Source organism: Argentina anserina, chromosome 2, assembly GCF_933775445.1.
Source record: "Argentina anserina chromosome 2, drPotAnse1.1, whole genome shotgun sequence".
Taxonomy (NCBI): Eukaryota; Viridiplantae; Streptophyta; class Magnoliopsida; order Rosales; family Rosaceae; genus Argentina; species Argentina anserina.
This window is the reverse complement of record NC_065873.1, coordinates 14,135,732-14,153,051: the sequence shown is the minus strand read 5'-3', so window position 1 is coordinate 14,153,051 and position 17,320 is coordinate 14,135,732. Positions and strand designations below refer to the sequence as shown.

The following is a 17,320-nucleotide window of genomic DNA, read 5'->3' as shown; positions in this document are numbered from 1 at the left end:
TGTATTGAATGTGTCTAGAATTGATCCACAAGCATGCATATACCCTAAACACATACCCTGAGGAATCCTACACATGTTATATAAATCGAAAATCATACAACCATGTAATCTTTTAATTTAGAAGTTACGCGACAAAATAAAACAATAATTTTACTATTTATTGCAATTTCTCCAAGAGATGTTCATGGATTTAAGGTTAAAGAGGGAGGAGATGAGAGAGCTAGCTTTGTTTTGTGTGATGAATAAAACGATGCCTCTATGCCTCTTTATATAGGGGACATCATTATTGGGTTTCATTCTTCTCCAATAGTTTACTAACAAATCTTAAGAGAGTAGAATCTAAATCTAAGAGGATATGAACATCTTTTGCACGTTATCTCCTTCATAATTTCCCATTTTTGATTCAATTCATCTCTAATGCAATTTTGACTCATTGTTTGAGAGATTTTCTTTTTTAACTCTTCGTTCTCCCTTCCCTTGTTGTGCCTTAGGTCTTTATTGCACTAGATATATACATCATCTTTTGCGTTAATGACTATGTGCAAACCATGTGATCTTCTAGAATCCTCTCTTGTCGCATATTTTCACAAAGTAAATTTGATTTCCTAGTCGAATTATGACTCCATCTTGAAATTTGACTTCATTTCCTCTTTTATTATGGACTCTTGGATTTATTGTTCCTTTAAGCTCCAATATTCTTATATAACTAGGAAAATATATCCTAGTTGAGTTAGGTTATCCCTTTACTTGCACGTTTTTCGTCCTTGCTTTTCTTATCTTCTTGAATTTGGCTGAAATTGTCAATTTACACTTTCAACTTGCAATTGGGTCAATCTACCTCCTTAACTTCGTAAAGTTGCCGATTTCCCGTTTGTAAATTTAACATTTTCCATCAAATTTTGAATGTGATGTCATGCATATGAAAGATATTACTGTCATTCTATTAATTTAATTTAATTTAATTTGAATAATAATAAAAATAAATGCAAAAAATATTACAAGAAATATTTGTTTATGTTATTTACTTATATATATATATATATTTATTTTCTACCTACTCATGTCATGTAAATAAAAATTTATATAAATAAATAACATTAAAATACTTCTATTAAAACACTTATATTACCTCTAAATATACAACCTCATTTCTCTACATACTCATCCTCGTCTTCATAATTTTTGCCTTTATATATATATATATATTTAATTATATACATATTTTTATTTTCTTAACACTCAGTCATATAATAAATAAATATATAAATATTCGAATATGTTCAAAAATGAGGATTATAATTGCGTCTCCTAATTTACTGTATATATATCTTTTGATTTTTGCAAAATTCATTTTCCCTGTTTTACCCCCTCTAACAAAAGAAACTTCATCTCTCTCTCTCTTCTTCATCATCTACACCGTAGAAACTTCATCAAATCCTTTGTACTAATTTTTTAATGAATTCAGTTTCTTAATTTTGACTTATCAATAAACCAAAGAGTGATATCTTGATTATTTTAAGCCTAACCTATATGAATCCTACTATTGAATATTGATGCTTTTTATTACCGAATGCATCAGATTCGTGCTGTCTCTTTTATTTTCGTCAGAATTGCCGAATTGCACCAAGAACTTGGCTGACATGTGTGCCCGACCCGTACTCGCACCCGAAAGGCCCAATTACTTAAATAATCCTTTCTTCATCGCAAAAACACAAACAGATCCCCTTCTGGGTAAAAAATTAAAAATTTCCATCTCCATTTGCACCAGCACTCTTTCTCTCTCAAGCCAAAACCCTAGAACCCCAAATCGCCCCACCATGCCGCGCCACAGAGACGAAGACGAAGACGAAGACGACATGGAGCCGGAGGAGGACGAGTACGACCCCGACCAAGGCCTAATCGACGAAGACGAGGAGGAGGAGGAGGAGGAGCCACGCGGCAAGGGACGAGAGAGGTCCAGCCAGAAGCGGAGGAGGTCGAGCTATATTGACGACGTGGCGGAGGAGGACGACGAGGAGGAAGAGGACGACGACGACGACGAGGAGTACGGCGCGTATACCGGTGGGAGCCGTAGTAAGAAGCAGAAGAGGAAGAAGCCTTCCGGTGCGCAGTTTCTTGATATCGAAGCGGAGGTCGATTCGGATGAGGAGGAAGAGGAGGATGAGGGCGACGACGGTAAGCCTCCCACACCTCTCTGAATCTAGTTTGATTTCGAATTTAGTTTTTATGGTTGAATTTTTGTTAGAGATTTTGCAGTAGAATTGGCTATAATTTTGTAGGTGGTGAATTTCGGAATCGATTTCGTGTAAAATGCATAGTTGGTTTGGTTTCATTGGAAATTTACTGAGGTTTGTAATGACTGTCGATTTGGGCCATGAAAAGCTCAATTTGACTGTGTGCTGGGTTAATAAGTCTTAATTGTTAATGAGATAAGCTTATAGAGATTCTAGTTAAGATTAAAATTTTTAAATAGTGAGTTGTCTTTAATGACTGTCCGTGCCATACTTGACATTGTATGAGGTATCCTCATATGCCCTTTTAGTGAAAGATAGGCTATTTGGTGGCTTCTAGTTTAGGCATATTTGCAAAGAGGTCCAAGAATGGGGTGACATATTTGGAAGACTATACAGTTCTTGGTAAACTCTCCTTTCTATCTTCCAGGGGGAGCTGAAGTAGGCATGTATAATAGGTACTCCTGCTTTGTTGGTGTATTTTTTGGTTAGTGTAATGCATAAGGAAACCTTGATAGGAAACTTGTGCTTTACTGGCAAGATGGGAAATGAACAATTAGTTTACTGCTGACTTTCACTCATGTTATGGTGTGGGGATGTGTCTCACATGGTGAGAATTCAAGGTCTTGTTCTTGTTCTAATTAAGATGAATTTGAGGAGTGCTGTTTAACTGGACTGTTTCTCTATTCTAGTATCTAAAAGTACGAGTGAATTCATTCACGACCATGCATTTCATACAATTCCTCTGATTGGTTGTTTGAAAATATTAGTTTAATTCTATATTGATAGAGGTCAGTTGATCTTTTTAAGGTTTTTAGGGTCTGTAGAAATGTTGGCTGTAGAATATCATTCTGATTTTAATATCCTTGAGTTTGATGGAACTCATTATGTCAGATATAATTCATTTGACATCTCCTTTACTTCATTTTAAAAATTTTTATGCAGACTTTTTTGTTGAGACTGGAGCTGATATACCTGAGGAGGGCGATGGTAGAAGGATCCATCATCGCCCCCCATCAATTATGGAGGACCAGGAGCAAGAAGATGTTGAGGATCTGGAAAGAAGAATACAGGAAAGATATGCAAGGCAACATCATACAGAATATGCTGAGGAGACGACTGATGTGGATCAGCAAGCTCTTTTACCTTCTGTTTTGGACCCAAAGCTGTGGATGGTGAAATGTGCGGTACGATTTTCTCCTACACTAATACTGTTGTAGAAAATTATGATAGAATGCTAACGGTATTTGTAATGGTACCTGTCAGATTGGAAAAGAGCGAGAAGTAGCTGCTTGCCTAATGCAGAAGTATATTGATAAACCTGAATTGAACATCAGGTCTGCTATTGCTCTTGACCACCTGAAGAACTTTATATATGTTGAAGCTGAAAAAGAAGCCCATGTGAGAGAGGTATGCATGCGTTTTTATATCATAAACTTTTGGCTATTTACATATTTCATCATATTTGCAGTTTGGTCATGCTTTTCTTATCTGACAATTATTTTTATTGCTGGTGCTTTGATATTTTTCAGGCTTGCAAAGGATTGCGCAATATATTTCTCCAGAAAGTTGGTCTTGTTCCTATTAGAGAAATGACTGATGTTCTTGCTGTTGAAAGCAAGGCAATTGAAATTTCTAGGGATACTTGGGTCAGAATGAAGATTGGTATATATAAAGGAGACCTTGCCAAGGTATTGAGTGAATTTTGCTTATAACTATTGGGGTTCTCTATCTAACTCCAAGCTTCTTTTCTCAGGTTGTCGATGTGGATAATGTACGACAAAGAGTTACAGTTAAATTAATTCCAAGAATTGATTTACAAGCCCTTGCAAATAAGCTGGTACGGTTTGTTACCTATGTTACATGCAATTGAGTTAAAATACTTATTTATTCGATTGAGGTGGTGCTCTCTCTAAATGATTCCCTGCATATTGGATTTGTGTTAATTCTCATTTCCACACATAAATCTAATTGTCATTTGCATTTTTTGTACTTTGGTCATTAATTGAACATATAACAATTTCTATTCAGTTGAGGTGGTGGTCTAAAATTGTCAGAATTGTGTTGTATCCGCATCCCTCCCCTATAAGCCCTTGTCGATTATTTCTTGTAACTTGAGGTGATACTTTATATATGCAGGAGGGCAGAGAAGTTGTGAAAAAGAAAGCATTTGTTCCTCCACCACGTTTTATGAATATAGATGAGGCTAGGTAATTTTTGTATCTACTATTACAATAATGTGCTGTTATTAACACAACTCAAATTGTTACTAGGAAACCCCTTCTGCATTTATTTTGATTTTTATTACATGACTTGTCAATGTTACCCTTGCATTGTTTGAAAAAAAAAATGCATTAGCACAAGCTCAAGTTGGTTGATAAAATATTGGGGGTTTCTGAATAACAATTCATTACAATAATGGTTCTATGCTATGCAAGTGAGCATTATCTATCTGTCTTCTTTTTCTTCTTTTACTAATAGAGGTCTTTACATCAACTTTCTCTTTTTTTGTCTCCTAATCCTCCCTTGCCTTGCGACCTAGGAATTCCATATCAGGTTTCCCATACTTCTTGTAAAAAGTTCTTTATACTCTGCTCAGTGTTATCATTTATGTTTCTTGTTTTTTTCTATTTTGAAGTCTTTGCTTTCCTTTTTTTGTCTCATATGCTCTTTATACTCTGCTCAGAGAATTGCATATTCGTGTTGAGCGAAAACGAGATCAAATGACGGGTGACTACTTTGAAACCATTGAGAAAATGATGTTTAAAGATGGTTTCTTGTATAAAGTAGTTTCAATGAAATCAATTAGTACTCAAAACATACATCCCACTTTTGATGAACTGGAAAAGTTCCGGAAACCTGGGGAGAATGGGGAGGGGGATGTAGCCAGCTTGTCAACTTTATTTTCAAACAGAAAGAAAGGACACTTTGTGAAGGGTGATGCAGTCATCATCATCAAGGGAGACCTAAAGAACTTGAAAGGGCGGGTGGAGAAAGTTGAGGAAGGGACCGTGCATATCAGACCTGATATGAAAGATCTTCCGGTAATAATGAATTCTCTTTTTTCTGGTGGTTTGTTTATGATGGGGTGGGTCGCTTTTTAGAAGGTCCTACTGATCAGTGTTTTGACCACGTGTTACTATAAATTTGTTTTGCAGAAAACTCTTGCTGTAAATGAAAAAGAACTGTGCAAGTATTTTGAACCTGGGAATCATGTGAAGGTTGTATCTGGGACTCAAGAAGGTGCAACTGGTATGGTTGTCAAGGTTGATAATCATGTGCTCATCATTTTATCCGATACAACTAAGGAACATGTAAGTGTTCTTTCTCTTCTCTTAAACCACTTGGATTGCAGGAATAGTCTTTTGTGGAAATTGTAATCTGAAAATTACCTGATTGTTTTTTGGCTCCAGCTCCGTGTATTTGCTGATGACGTTGTGGAGAGTTCTGAAGTGACATCTGGTATTACCAAAATTGGGGAGTACGAGCTTCATGATCTTGTGCTACTGGAGTAAGTTGTTTGTCTGTTTTCATATGTCATCTGTTTTATCTGCCTTTTTGTTTACATTATTATCAAGGTTTACGATATAAACTTGATATGTTTAATAATTAATTAATTTGTTTGATTTGGTGCAGTAATAATAGCTTTGGTGTAATTATACGTGTTGAAACTGAAGCCTGTCAGGTATGTGATTGAACTTGACAATTGTCTGAATTGTCTGATGTTCCCATTCTGTGCTTTTTCACATTTTCTGATCTCCAACTCTTCTCCAGGTCCTTAAGGGAGTTCCTGAGAGACCTGAGGTTGCCCTTGTCAAATTAAGAGAGATCAAATGCAAGATTGACAAAAAGCTTAGTGTGCAAGATTGTTATAAAAACACAATATCTGTGAAAGACGTTGTGAGGGTCATTGATGGTCCTTCCAAGGTGAGATAGTTCTGTATTTGTCCATTTGTGTACCTTATTCCAAGAATTTGTATCTCAGTCTTTCGTCACTGCTGTTGCCAAAATAGGGGAAACAAGGTCCCGTGGAACACATATACAGAGGAGTCTTATTCATTTATGATCGCCATCACATAGAGCATGCAGGCTTTATCTGTGTTAAGTCACTTTCTTGTCGTGTTGTGGGAGGATCACGTGCCAATGGTGATAGAAATGTAAAACCTCGGTGCTCTTTATATGAATCTGTACTCTTTCTTCCAGTTTATCGTCTTCGTTTCAGTATTTTATACTGTTTTTAATCCTACATAAACTTGTAGGGTGACACCTACTCTAGATTTGATCAGCTTCGAGCTCCTCCTGCTATTCCCCAGTCCCCAAGAAGGTTTGCTAGGGGAGGCCCTCCTAATAATTGTATGCTCCGGATATTCAATCAGAGATTTCTTTTACCTTTTTTCTTCGAGTTTTTATCTCGTTTGGCCAAACTTTATTGAACAAGTTAGTAATAATATTATTGTTATCATGGTTCAGTTGGGGGAAGAAATAGAGGAGGAAGAGGTCATGATGGATTGGTAGGGACTACAGTAAAAGTGCGTCAGGGTGACTATAAAGGCTACCGTGGGCGTGTTGTTGAGGTTAAGGGAACTAGTGTACGTGTGGAACTCGAGTCCCAAATGAAAGTTGTTACAGGCAAGTCTGTGTGGGATTTATTGGCTGCTTTATTCTTTATGCATCTTTATGGGCCATAACTCTTTTACCATGCTTGCAGTTGACCGGAATTGTATTTCTGACAACGTGGCTATTACAACACCATATCGGTAATTATTATTAAATATGGTATTTTTAAGACATTCACCATCGGTTACTGACTCGGATCTGAATGTTTTCCAGTGATACATCTAGCTACGGTATGGGAAGTCAGACCCCAATTCATCCTTCTCGAACTCCACTCCATCCATATATGACTCCAATGAGGGATGCCGGAGGTTGGTTTTCTGAAAATTTTTAGGTTTTAAATACTTGAAAAACTTGGCCTCTTATCTTGTTGAGGTTCCCAGATTAATGTTGTTTGGACCATAATTTAATGGGCGTGAACATGCATTAATGGCAGATATGTTTGTATTCATATTTGTATTATTCTTAATGCAGCAACGCCTATTCATGATGGCATGAGGACTCCGATGCGTGATCGAGCATGGAATCCTTATGCACCTATGAGCCCGGCCAGGTTTGTGTTCGTTAATGTTGAACTAGTATTTGAGCAAGGTTTGTGGTATGTCTTTGAAGGTAATACGTAGGTAGCTGAACTTAATTTTGCCTCCCATAGTAAGACTTGCCAGGTCCAATGAAGGTGAAATAAATATTGTACACGGAAGTTTTAGGTTTCAAATCTGCAATGACGGTTTGAAAAAGAATACTGTACCTTGGAGTTAGATATACAACAGTAGAATTGTGGGGAGAAATATGGATTATGTCTGTCAAAATGAAAAAGTCGAATGTGCCCAATCTGTAGTGTATAGGATCTTTATTGGTTTTAATTTTAAGATTCGTATGGACTTTATAGTGGAAAAATATAAAAGAGACCAGAAGCACTACACATGATGATTGATGTTCTGTTCCTCCTGTCAGATTCCATGATTAGTTATGAGTATATATAAAGTGAAAGACGTATCTGTAACAAAAGCCATTTTACTTAATCTTAATTATTCTGTCACCTGTGCATTTAAACGGTACACTATTTGCATACCTGTGTTTATTATATGCAAAATAATACTCTGTATGAGCTCAGGAGGATTGTTTTCTAAACATACTTGTTCTATTATTCTGGATGCATCATGATAAGTACTTACCAAATGCTTTCAAATAATAATGAGAAAAATATGCTTATAAGCGAAACACGCGGTGATTCAATGGTTGAGAGAGAGAGAAAGGAAAAGGAAAGGATGTGACATTTATAGTTTGGCAATTGGGAAATCTGATGTGCACTATTACTGATGTTTTTGTTTGAACTATGATGCTGATAAATTAGGGATAGCTGGGAGGAAGGAAACCCTGGTTCTTGGGGTTCTAGTCCACAGTATCAGGTGAGTAATCAGTGCATTACAGGCCTGAGACTGCATACAGATTTATTTATCTAATCATATCTTAATTAACTTGAATGATTGTGGTTTTCAGCCAGGAAGTCCTCCTTCACGGACATATGAAGCTCCAACCCCTGGTTCAGGTTGGGCCAACACTCCTGGTGGGAATTATAGCGAAGCTGGAACACCAAGGGACAGTACTGGTTATGGTACAGTTGCTTCACATATTTCAAAAATGTATTTGCACACTATTTTTGTATTTCTTACTGTAGTTTAATACATGCAGCAAATGCTCCTAGCCCGTACTTGCCGTCAACTCCTGGTGGGCAGCCTATGACACCAAACTCAGCATCGTATCTTCCTGGAACTCCAGGAGGTCAGCCAATGACACCAGGGACTGGTCTAGATATGATGTCTCCTGTTATAGGTTTGATTTCCAGTTTTCTTGCATTACACACATACTGTTGAGATAAACTCTAATTTCTTTGGTTAACTGGGAGTTGGGCTACCTGTTTCCTGGGGCTTTCTGATTACCTATCTGTGGGTAGTGTTTTGACTGTTTTCTAAGTGTTTGTACAGTAAAACCTCTATAAATTAATAGCTTTGGGTCTGATGAAATTTATTATTTTAGTGAGATATTAATATATTGATGAATTAATAATATATTAATTAATAACTTATTAATTTATCGAGGTATAATAGTTATTTTCTTTCAGTTTTTTGAAGAAAAAAAAAGAGTTTTATATGTGAGTGATGTGACATTGTTTAATTAATCATATATACCTTATTAGATATACCATTTTTTCCGATGTATTACTTTGTAAAAAACATTATATTGTTTAATGTATGATGTTATTATATTTGATGATAATTAAATCAACAAAAGATTTTTAATGAATCCTCATAAATGTAAATTTTTTATATAAACTATGTCATTATTAATTTATATATTCAATGGGGTCATTATGATTCCTTGAATTTCTATTATATTATAAATTTAGCGAATTATTAATTTAGCACGTTAGCCCCGAGTCAGAACCGACAAAAAATATTATTTCAACAATGTTATTAATTTATCGGGTATTAATTTAACGAGATTTTATTGTAGTCTCTAATGTTTGCTTTATTTTCGAATTGATACTTTACATAGCCACTCCAGAGGCCTTACTGTACCTAAAGGGAGGAAAATAATAACAAAAAAAAAGATTTTATTTATTTATATGGAGGTAGTGTTTGGTTCTTTGTATTCCAATGCATCGTTCTGATAATATTTCTCGCTTAGTTAGAGATTGGCCGGCTTCCTATAGTCTGCTTGCACCTATACGGTTAAACCTCCTCTCTAATTGCACTTTCTGCTGTGTTGACAATGAAAGGGGAGGGGGGGGGGGGGAGGTGTTTGGCTGTTTGTATATGACTAGTTGGTAAATTGTTGGTGATATCCTTGCCTAATTAGAGATAGGCTGGCGACTAGTCTCATGGCATTTAATCCTTTTTCAAATTGCTTAGCTCGGTATGTTTAAGTTCTAATGTATTATATGGTAGCAGGTGGGGACAATGAAGGACCGTGGTTCATGCCAGACATTTTGGTCAATGTACGTAATTCTGGAGAGGAAACTACTGGAGTTGTCAGAGAAGTGCTCCTGGTATGTTCTTGGACCGTGCTCCTAAATTGTACAGATATATGATTGTTTTGAAATACGAAGATACCTATACAGTATGTTCATCAAGGGATGTCATGATCTCTGAGAATTATTGAAGTAGTAATAAGTTATCCTTATATTAAGAGTTGGTCCTTTGTGAATTATCTAAGAACTGACATTGCGGTTTGAAGTTCCCCTGCAATTACATTAGATACTAATGTTATTGCTGTTGGTTCAGAATGGGTCATGTAGGGTAGCTCTTGGGTCGGGTGCCAGTGGTGAAACTGTAACGGTACTTCCAAATGAAATGGAGGTAGTCGAACCGAGGAAGAATGATAAGATCAAAATCATGGGTGGCTCATTACGTGGTGCCACCGGCAAGCTGATTGGTGTGGATGGCACAGATGGAATTGTCAAGGTTGATGACACTCTTGATGTTAAAATATTAGACTTGGCTATTTTGTCTAAACTAGCTCAATCATAATTTGGTGGGAACAAATAAAGGTTCAGTGTATATTATTGTTATTTTTTGTTTTCGAGTAATATTAATCTTTTGGCAAAGCGATACCCATTCCAGATTCTTTTTAGCCTTTCCATTCAACTGTTCTTTCTTTGATCGAACAACAGTGAGTAGGATTTATGACTTCGCACTTACAAAGGGAGGACTGCCGGACTGGTGCCACTAGAACTGTTTTTATGTTTTCATTTTCCGTCGGTTCTGGGTTTGTTCTTGGAGTTGGTGCACGTCGAAAGGGAAATATGGCTTTGTATTCGAAATCTAGGATGGATTTGGACATACAGTTTAGTTCAAAGGTACATTGTAATGCTACCAGTTTCTATTCAGAAAGCAATCATTTGGACTAGAAACGAGAATCGAAAGAAGCAAGGTATATGTGCAAGGAGGGTGGGTGAAGCTAAATATGGATCGAACCTCTTAACAGGTATTGGTAACATTGTACGGAGACGTTTAGTCTCTTCAATAAGATGAAGAGCCCGAACTTGCTGAAGCTCTAGTACTAGCAGGTGGAGCAAATGTGTTGCTTGCTTTAGTCTCCTTTAATATTTTGAGACGGACGCTATGGTTCTTGCGACTGCTATCAACCACATTGTCATGCTTCATGTCTTCTTTAGCTCGTGTGTTTGATGACATTACAAATCGATTTGATTTCTAACTCTATTTTCCCCATGATTATCGTCAAGCCAATCAACTATAGAGCTGCCTGCTAAAGTGACAGGTAAATTTCAACAGTACTATTTTAGTAGCATCGCAGAACCAACTACAGTAAGGACTAATATTTCGAGTGAAGATTCATTGATATTCATATGTTCACACTTCACAGGATCACAGAAGCTGTCCAACAGAATCAGTTGGACATATATTGTTGCATTTACATGTAAATTAAACTACATAAAGTTGAGAAAATTGAAAGACTGAAATGGATAATAAGAATTGTATGGTCATAAATAACATCAAAGGCAAAGAACTTTCACTCCTCCATGGTAATAATGCAACGAAGACCTTCCCCCTTAAGCATGTAGTCAAATGCCTTGTTGATTTGAGAAAATGGGACTTGATGGGTGATGAATTTGTCTAGCTCCAGTTCCTAAAAAATCGATTTTAAAATCGATTGAGTACATACAAAGAACACAGAAAAATAAAAGAAACTTTTAGAGCATCTGCAAGTTAGCTTACCTTGTTCATGTATTTCTCCACAACAGATGGAATGTCTGTCGCGGCTTGTAGTTGCCATAGAAGGTACCCTTGAGAGTCCTTTCATTCAGAAAGTTCACTGGATGAGTCTTGAAGACAGCTTCTTTGTGTGGCACTCCCACAAGAACAACAACACCCCAACCCTATGACAAATATAAGTCCTGTGGTTACTTATAAGCGCTCAAAATGTTGTGGGCCAGTTAGGGACATCAGTACATTTCTGTGATGAATCCAGAAATGTTGAGTAATGTAGAACGAGAATCTGAAAACAAACAAGAATGCAGACACGTGTACAAATAAAATGTAATTTATTAATAATCAAGCGCGGGGTTACAATCTTTGTGAACTCCTCTGATTCTATCTCCGTATGTAACTTGGCTCAAGGGTGATGTGCACTTGATCTTGAGAATTTGAGTTTGATTTGGATTTGGATTTGATGAAGAACGAGCGATTTGGTAGCTTGATGATTCTTCGTGGACTTGAGTTTGGAAATGGATTTGATGAAGAACGAGCGATTTAGTAGCTTGATGATTCTTCATGAACTTGTGAGACTTCGGGATTTCTCGAGAGTGATCTTGCTCAAGTGATTTTCTCTCTTCTTCTCCAATGTAAAAAAAATCCCCCATCTCTTTATGTTGGAAGGAGTATTTATAGTGTCAAGACTTCTATTTTATAAAATATTTTAATGACACTAAAGTAATAATATTTCTTTAGTTGTATAATTAAATCAATATGTATTTTCTGATTAATTTAAAATTAGTTATGAGAATAATTAAATTAAACAAATTCAAATAATTGATTTAATTATAAACGTAAAGGAATTTATTAATTTAATCAAATGTTCAATTACCATTTCGATCGTCAATGACATCCAATTTCCAATTAAAGTCGGAATCACGTAGTTTCGATTACGATCATCCGTTTATGTACGAATCCGAATTTTATTCGGATTCGTACTGATTTTGTTGACTTTTGGGCCACGTGTGCAATTTTATCGGGTTCTTGGTCGATTTAATCATTTAATGAAAATGATTTACTTCATTAAATTTCTTGTGTCTACAACATCATGGATACATTCAAATGCAGATATCATGGCTTCAACATTTCCAGTGCATTCGATGCTTCGGTCAACTCCTCCATCAGTCAGCTCAGCAATCACCTAATTAGGAATTTATAACAAAAGCTTTTAAATAAACATGGATAGTTCCTGTAAGAGGGAAGGATTACTAAACAAGTCTAGCGAGTTAGAAACAAACCTCTTGAAATGGTTTTTTGTGGTCTTTTGGGTTCTTAAATTCGGTGATACCAAATTTTTTAGCTGCCAAGAACCAAATAATTCAGAAATGCAGCAATGCTAGCCAGGAGAAAAATGAAGAAAAACAATCACTTCTTTAGGGGAATTTATAACTATCTGACCATCTTCAAATCTGCTGGAATTCAAATCAACACCAATAATCCTTGAAGCCCCAGCCATCCTGGCTCCTTCAGCAGCCTGAAAATAGGAGAATTTGTAATTAAACATGTATATATTTCATCTTACATAAGCAGTGAAGTTTAAAATGGAATAAAGCAAAATGTTTGAGAAACTCACAGCAAGGCCTACAGCTCCCAATCCAAACACAGCTACTGAAGAGCCCTTTTTTGGTTTTGCAACATTAAGAGTAGCTCCCAAACCTGAAAACATATCCAATATGTTAAACATTGATCTCAATTTAGACCATTAAATTGCGATATTTAACATATACTAACTAAATTATTGAGCTGCATACCAGTTGAGATTCCACAACTGAGAATACAAACTTTGTCTAGAGGAGCTTCGGGGTTGATCTTGGCAAGGCAGCCAACATGTACCACAGTGTACTCACTAAAAGTTACCGACAAAGTGGTATATAGGTTTTCCCTTAATCGAAAACCTTGATTCTCCATCGTTAAGCATCACTCCCCTGTCTGTGTTTATCCGGAGGAGGCTACACATGTTGCTCTCTTCTGATTTGCAGTGATCACACTCCTTGCACTCCCCAGTGAACACCGGCAGCACATGATCCCCCGGCTTGAGTTCAGTCACTCCTTCACCAACACACTCCACAATCCTGAATGTTGACAAATCGAACACCATTGTAAACCCTCATTAGTAACGATCAAACGGACATAATTCATGTACAATGTTCTGTATATTAATTTGACATAGGTCGACAGAAAATTACATACCCTCCAGCCTCATGGTCGTAGATCCTAGGAAATAAAGGGTTTTGTCCCTGCCTATGTAGCACCGACACCGACACCGACACCGCGGCACGGAAAATCTTAAAAACCTAGATCCCGACACGGCATCGACACGACAATTTATATATAATTTAATATATATTAATTTGTAAAATATATATATATATATATTAATGTTCTTCTTCAGATCTAGCAGATTCTCAGCAGCCAAATCTTTATTGGGTTCTTGAATTCCAGAGAGACTCACTTCAATTCCCACCACAGAATCACAGATAAGGCTTTTTTTGCGTCGTCCTCTGCTTTGAAGCAAAACAGAAGGAAAGTTGCGAGGTGAGAACTGAGTATTAAGGCTTAGGGCTTAGGTTTTTTTTTTTTAATTTTAAATGTTGATGTGGCGTGTCAGAAACAGTAGGTGGCGTGTCGGTCAACGTGTTCGGCCGTGTCAAAAAAGTCAACATTTTCCGAAACGCCACGTGGCGTGTCGGACACCGTGTCGGACACTCCAACACTTCAGCCTTTGAAGTGTCGGTGTTACATAGGTCCCTGCAATATGAAAAACCCAGTTTAGTATGGTGAGTACTAGTCTCTTTATACTATACATATTAACATGCGACCAACAACATAACATGTTCGACTATATGACAATGAGAAATTGTATCGCTATTTCGGTTTATGTCTACTCAAATAAGGTCGAATAAAATACAAATGTACCTTGGCTTCCCAGAAGTAAACATCAGTATGGCACAAGGAGGTATAAAGAATCTTGACACAAACTTCATTGGCCTGAGGAGGTGCTACCTCTACTTCTTCAATCACTAATGGCTTCCCTGCTTCCCATGCCACAGCAGCTGCACCAATAAAAAGCAAAGTTACTTCTTACTTCCATGAAACTAAGAACCAGAACTTGCAAGATCATAATATGAACTTGAACAACTCTGTATTATGTTTATATGATACCTCTGCAGCATATGACCTTTCCTTCAGTACTTGACATTCTCCCTTCTTTTCTTCACTAAAAACACAAAGTAATGCAGCTAAGAAACTGAAACTGTGAAGAAAGATTTGTTGTATCTGACAGACTTGTAAGAACTAAGAACCTTGTGTGATTTTGATGTGGTGGAAAATAAAGACAACTTTCTTTGGTATTTATACGCTTAAAAGACTGGAGTCACTTTCCATGTAATGCTATATTGGACCGTTTGTACTATAATAATAGACTTTTCAATAATCACAGCAAATAATACCAGAAGCAAAACCAAAACCAAAACCACTCATTGATTCCAGTTGTGGGAATCTAATCCCTGGTTTCTACAAGTTGGTTAAAATCATTACTAAACTATCCAATCAAAATTTTCCACAGAGAGAGTAAGAAGTATCCAATCAAATTTGTTTGGATTTACTAGATACTTACCAAAACAAGATGCTTATACCGACATGGTATAAAGAGATATATTAAAACCCTAACGCTCCCTCCCCCCCTAAGCGCCGTACAGCAGCAACCCTGCCATAGTCCTCCCGTCCGGTGCTCCGCGCTGGTGAGGCTTGTTGGCCTCGTCGTGACCATGAGGCTGCCGGACGGATGTTGTTAATTTTTAGTCCTTTGGCTTTGCGGATATGTGATGTCTGTAGTACTTTGCTCCTTCAATCAATAAAAAGGGAACCAGTTTGGGACCGCCTCGTGATATCTAAGCTGTTTTTTTTTTCTTTTTATGTCAAACGACTTAGTCATTAGATGAAAATTATGAAAGACATTATAAACTCATTCACTGTACAAATCAGCAACATAAAAAATCAACTGAGGAGCCACAGTCCTCTAGCTACAAACTGTATGTGGACTAGTTAGTGTGGCTGCGCTTTGCGGCGGCTTTGTAATCGCACTATTCATTTTCTGTATCTTACTCTAAAATGTCAAAACATCAGCAATTGCATATATTTGTAAGAGCTCAGTCATTTATGAATAAGTTCATATACATTAATAAACATATTTACATTACATGGACATTACATATGAAGGTTTACTGATTTCCACACAAAACAGAAGCAAAACATATCAGGAGGTTTCAAAATACAGAACAATACAATACACAGGTCCTATTCAACATTGCCTAATATGATTTCTACAATATAACACATACAAAGGCATTTAAGATTAATTCCAAAAAGCAAACCACATCAACCAGTGCCATAATCATGATTTACAAATTAACAAAGCAGAAGTTGGCTGTCTATTTTTAGATGATGTTGAAGTTTATGGTTCTCCTGTGGTAAAAAAGTAAATCGATAGAATAACTAAGTTTGGTATTATTGTCAATATGTCATTATGGATTAGAATAGAATCTAAAGACTTAAACTACTAACTTTTTTTGCAGGAATGCCTCTATTAAAACAATGGTGAAAATTTTAATAAAAGTCTATAGTAGTATGTATCCATAGGAAAAGCGGCTAAGATTTTTTTTTTGAACCCCAAACAAATCAGCAACAACAAAGAAAGATGAAGAGAACATAACACAACATAGAAGAACCAAAGTATACATATATTGATGATGAGTACTGAAGATCACCTTTACCTAAACTCTCTGATCAATGTATGTCCTTGCTTCATAATCCTACAGAAGAGACCATCAAGGGAAAATATGTGTGTACATCAGACCAATAGTATAGTTCAAAACATGTAAAAGAAAACACTGTAAAATGAGGCTAATTAATCAAATGGAGCTAGAAGAATAGACCTTACCACCAGCAGAGCTAGCTACTCAGTTACCAACTTGCATCTCATAACAAACCAGAATAAAATTAAGAAATTCTTGGGGAAACCCATTGTATGATGCTTGGGCAGAACAATGACAAATAGATATATGCTAGGGTTGTACATATCTAGGATATATACTAGCCCTGTTCATAAATAAGATGATTCAGAACTTAAAAGAACCAGTGATGAAGTCAAACAATGCTCAGAGAGGAAAAAAAGCAAGGTAAACATATTGTCATTGGCAAAATCAGATTCATTCCCATTTGCTTGATGTGCATCAAGATTAATATTCATGACCTTGCATGTACATAGTCAGTGGAAGTTACTTTTGTACTAAACTCAAACCTAAGTTATAAATTATAGTTCAACTATTCATCTGATGTCACTACCTTGAAGAATAGAATTGATCAGAATCATCTATGTAACTAAATTCAGTAGAAAAAAGAAAGAAAAAGAGCAAGAGATAGTGAACAAACCTTTCTTAGGATCAATGATGATGAAGAAAAATCAACATGGCTCTGATTTTTCCTTAAACAAACATGCAAACTGTTCAAAACAACAAATTTGGGGTTGCTTTCATTAGAATTGGAGTGAAATCGGCAATTTGGAATTGCAATCAACTCAAATCCAAAAAACAAAGAACATTGAAGATGGAAAACTTGTTCTATTTGGCGCTTTATCTCCTTCTTCCATCCCTTACTCCAACTCAAATCCAATAAGGTGGTGATACAATGCGAATATTTTTG

At 36.4% G+C, this 17,320-nt stretch overlaps 2 protein-coding genes across 2 annotated transcripts; one reads left to right on the top strand and one right to left on the bottom strand.

Moving 5' to 3' along the window:
* The first annotated feature begins 1,736 nt into the window (after nucleotides 1–1,736).
* LOC126805506 (putative transcription elongation factor SPT5 homolog 1) lies at nucleotides 1,737–10,462 on the top strand. Its single transcript, XM_050532281.1, has 22 exons — nucleotides 1,737–2,175; nucleotides 3,177–3,418; nucleotides 3,498–3,641; nucleotides 3,764–3,922; nucleotides 3,988–4,071; nucleotides 4,371–4,441; nucleotides 4,918–5,275; nucleotides 5,390–5,545; nucleotides 5,645–5,742; nucleotides 5,868–5,916; nucleotides 6,006–6,158; nucleotides 6,245–6,388; nucleotides 6,491–6,584; nucleotides 6,702–6,860; nucleotides 6,940–6,988; nucleotides 7,062–7,156; nucleotides 7,320–7,398; nucleotides 8,200–8,254; nucleotides 8,346–8,460; nucleotides 8,538–8,678; nucleotides 9,797–9,894; nucleotides 10,130–10,462. Exons 1-22 carry the CDS (start codon nucleotides 1,818–1,820, stop codon nucleotides 10,373–10,375), a joined length of 3,147 nt encoding a protein of 1,048 aa, XP_050388238.1. The 5' UTR covers nucleotides 1,737–1,817; the 3' UTR covers nucleotides 10,376–10,462.
* Nucleotides 10,463–11,235: 773 nt separating this feature from the next.
* On the bottom strand, nucleotides 11,236–14,921 carry LOC126785194 (alcohol dehydrogenase-like). Its single transcript, XM_050510808.1, is given in 12 exon segments — nucleotides 11,236–11,495; nucleotides 11,585–11,625; nucleotides 11,628–11,745; nucleotides 12,666–12,761; nucleotides 12,859–12,920; nucleotides 13,019–13,094; nucleotides 13,194–13,276; nucleotides 13,372–13,475; nucleotides 13,477–13,692; nucleotides 13,811–13,857; nucleotides 14,537–14,673; nucleotides 14,783–14,921. Coding segments are annotated over 12 exon segments (1,134 nt in total). The 5' UTR covers nucleotides 14,820–14,921; the 3' UTR covers nucleotides 11,236–11,378.
* Between the last annotated feature and the right edge of the window lie 2,399 nt (nucleotides 14,922–17,320).

What these genes read in the sequence shown, in the direction of transcription:
- LOC126805506 (XM_050532281.1), top strand. Translation starts at nt 1,818, where the DNA reads ATGCCGCGCCACAGAGACGAAGACGAAGACGAAGACGACATGGAGCCG. An exon ending in AAGCCCTTGCAAATAAGCTG is followed by an intron (nt 4,072 to 4,370) that starts GTACGGTTTGTT and finishes TTATATATGCAG; the next exon opens with GAGGGCAGAGAAGTTGTGAA. An exon ending in GTTCTAGTCCACAGTATCAG is followed by an intron (nt 8,255 to 8,345) that starts GTGAGTAATCAG and finishes TGTGGTTTTCAG; the next exon opens with CCAGGAAGTCCTCCTTCACG.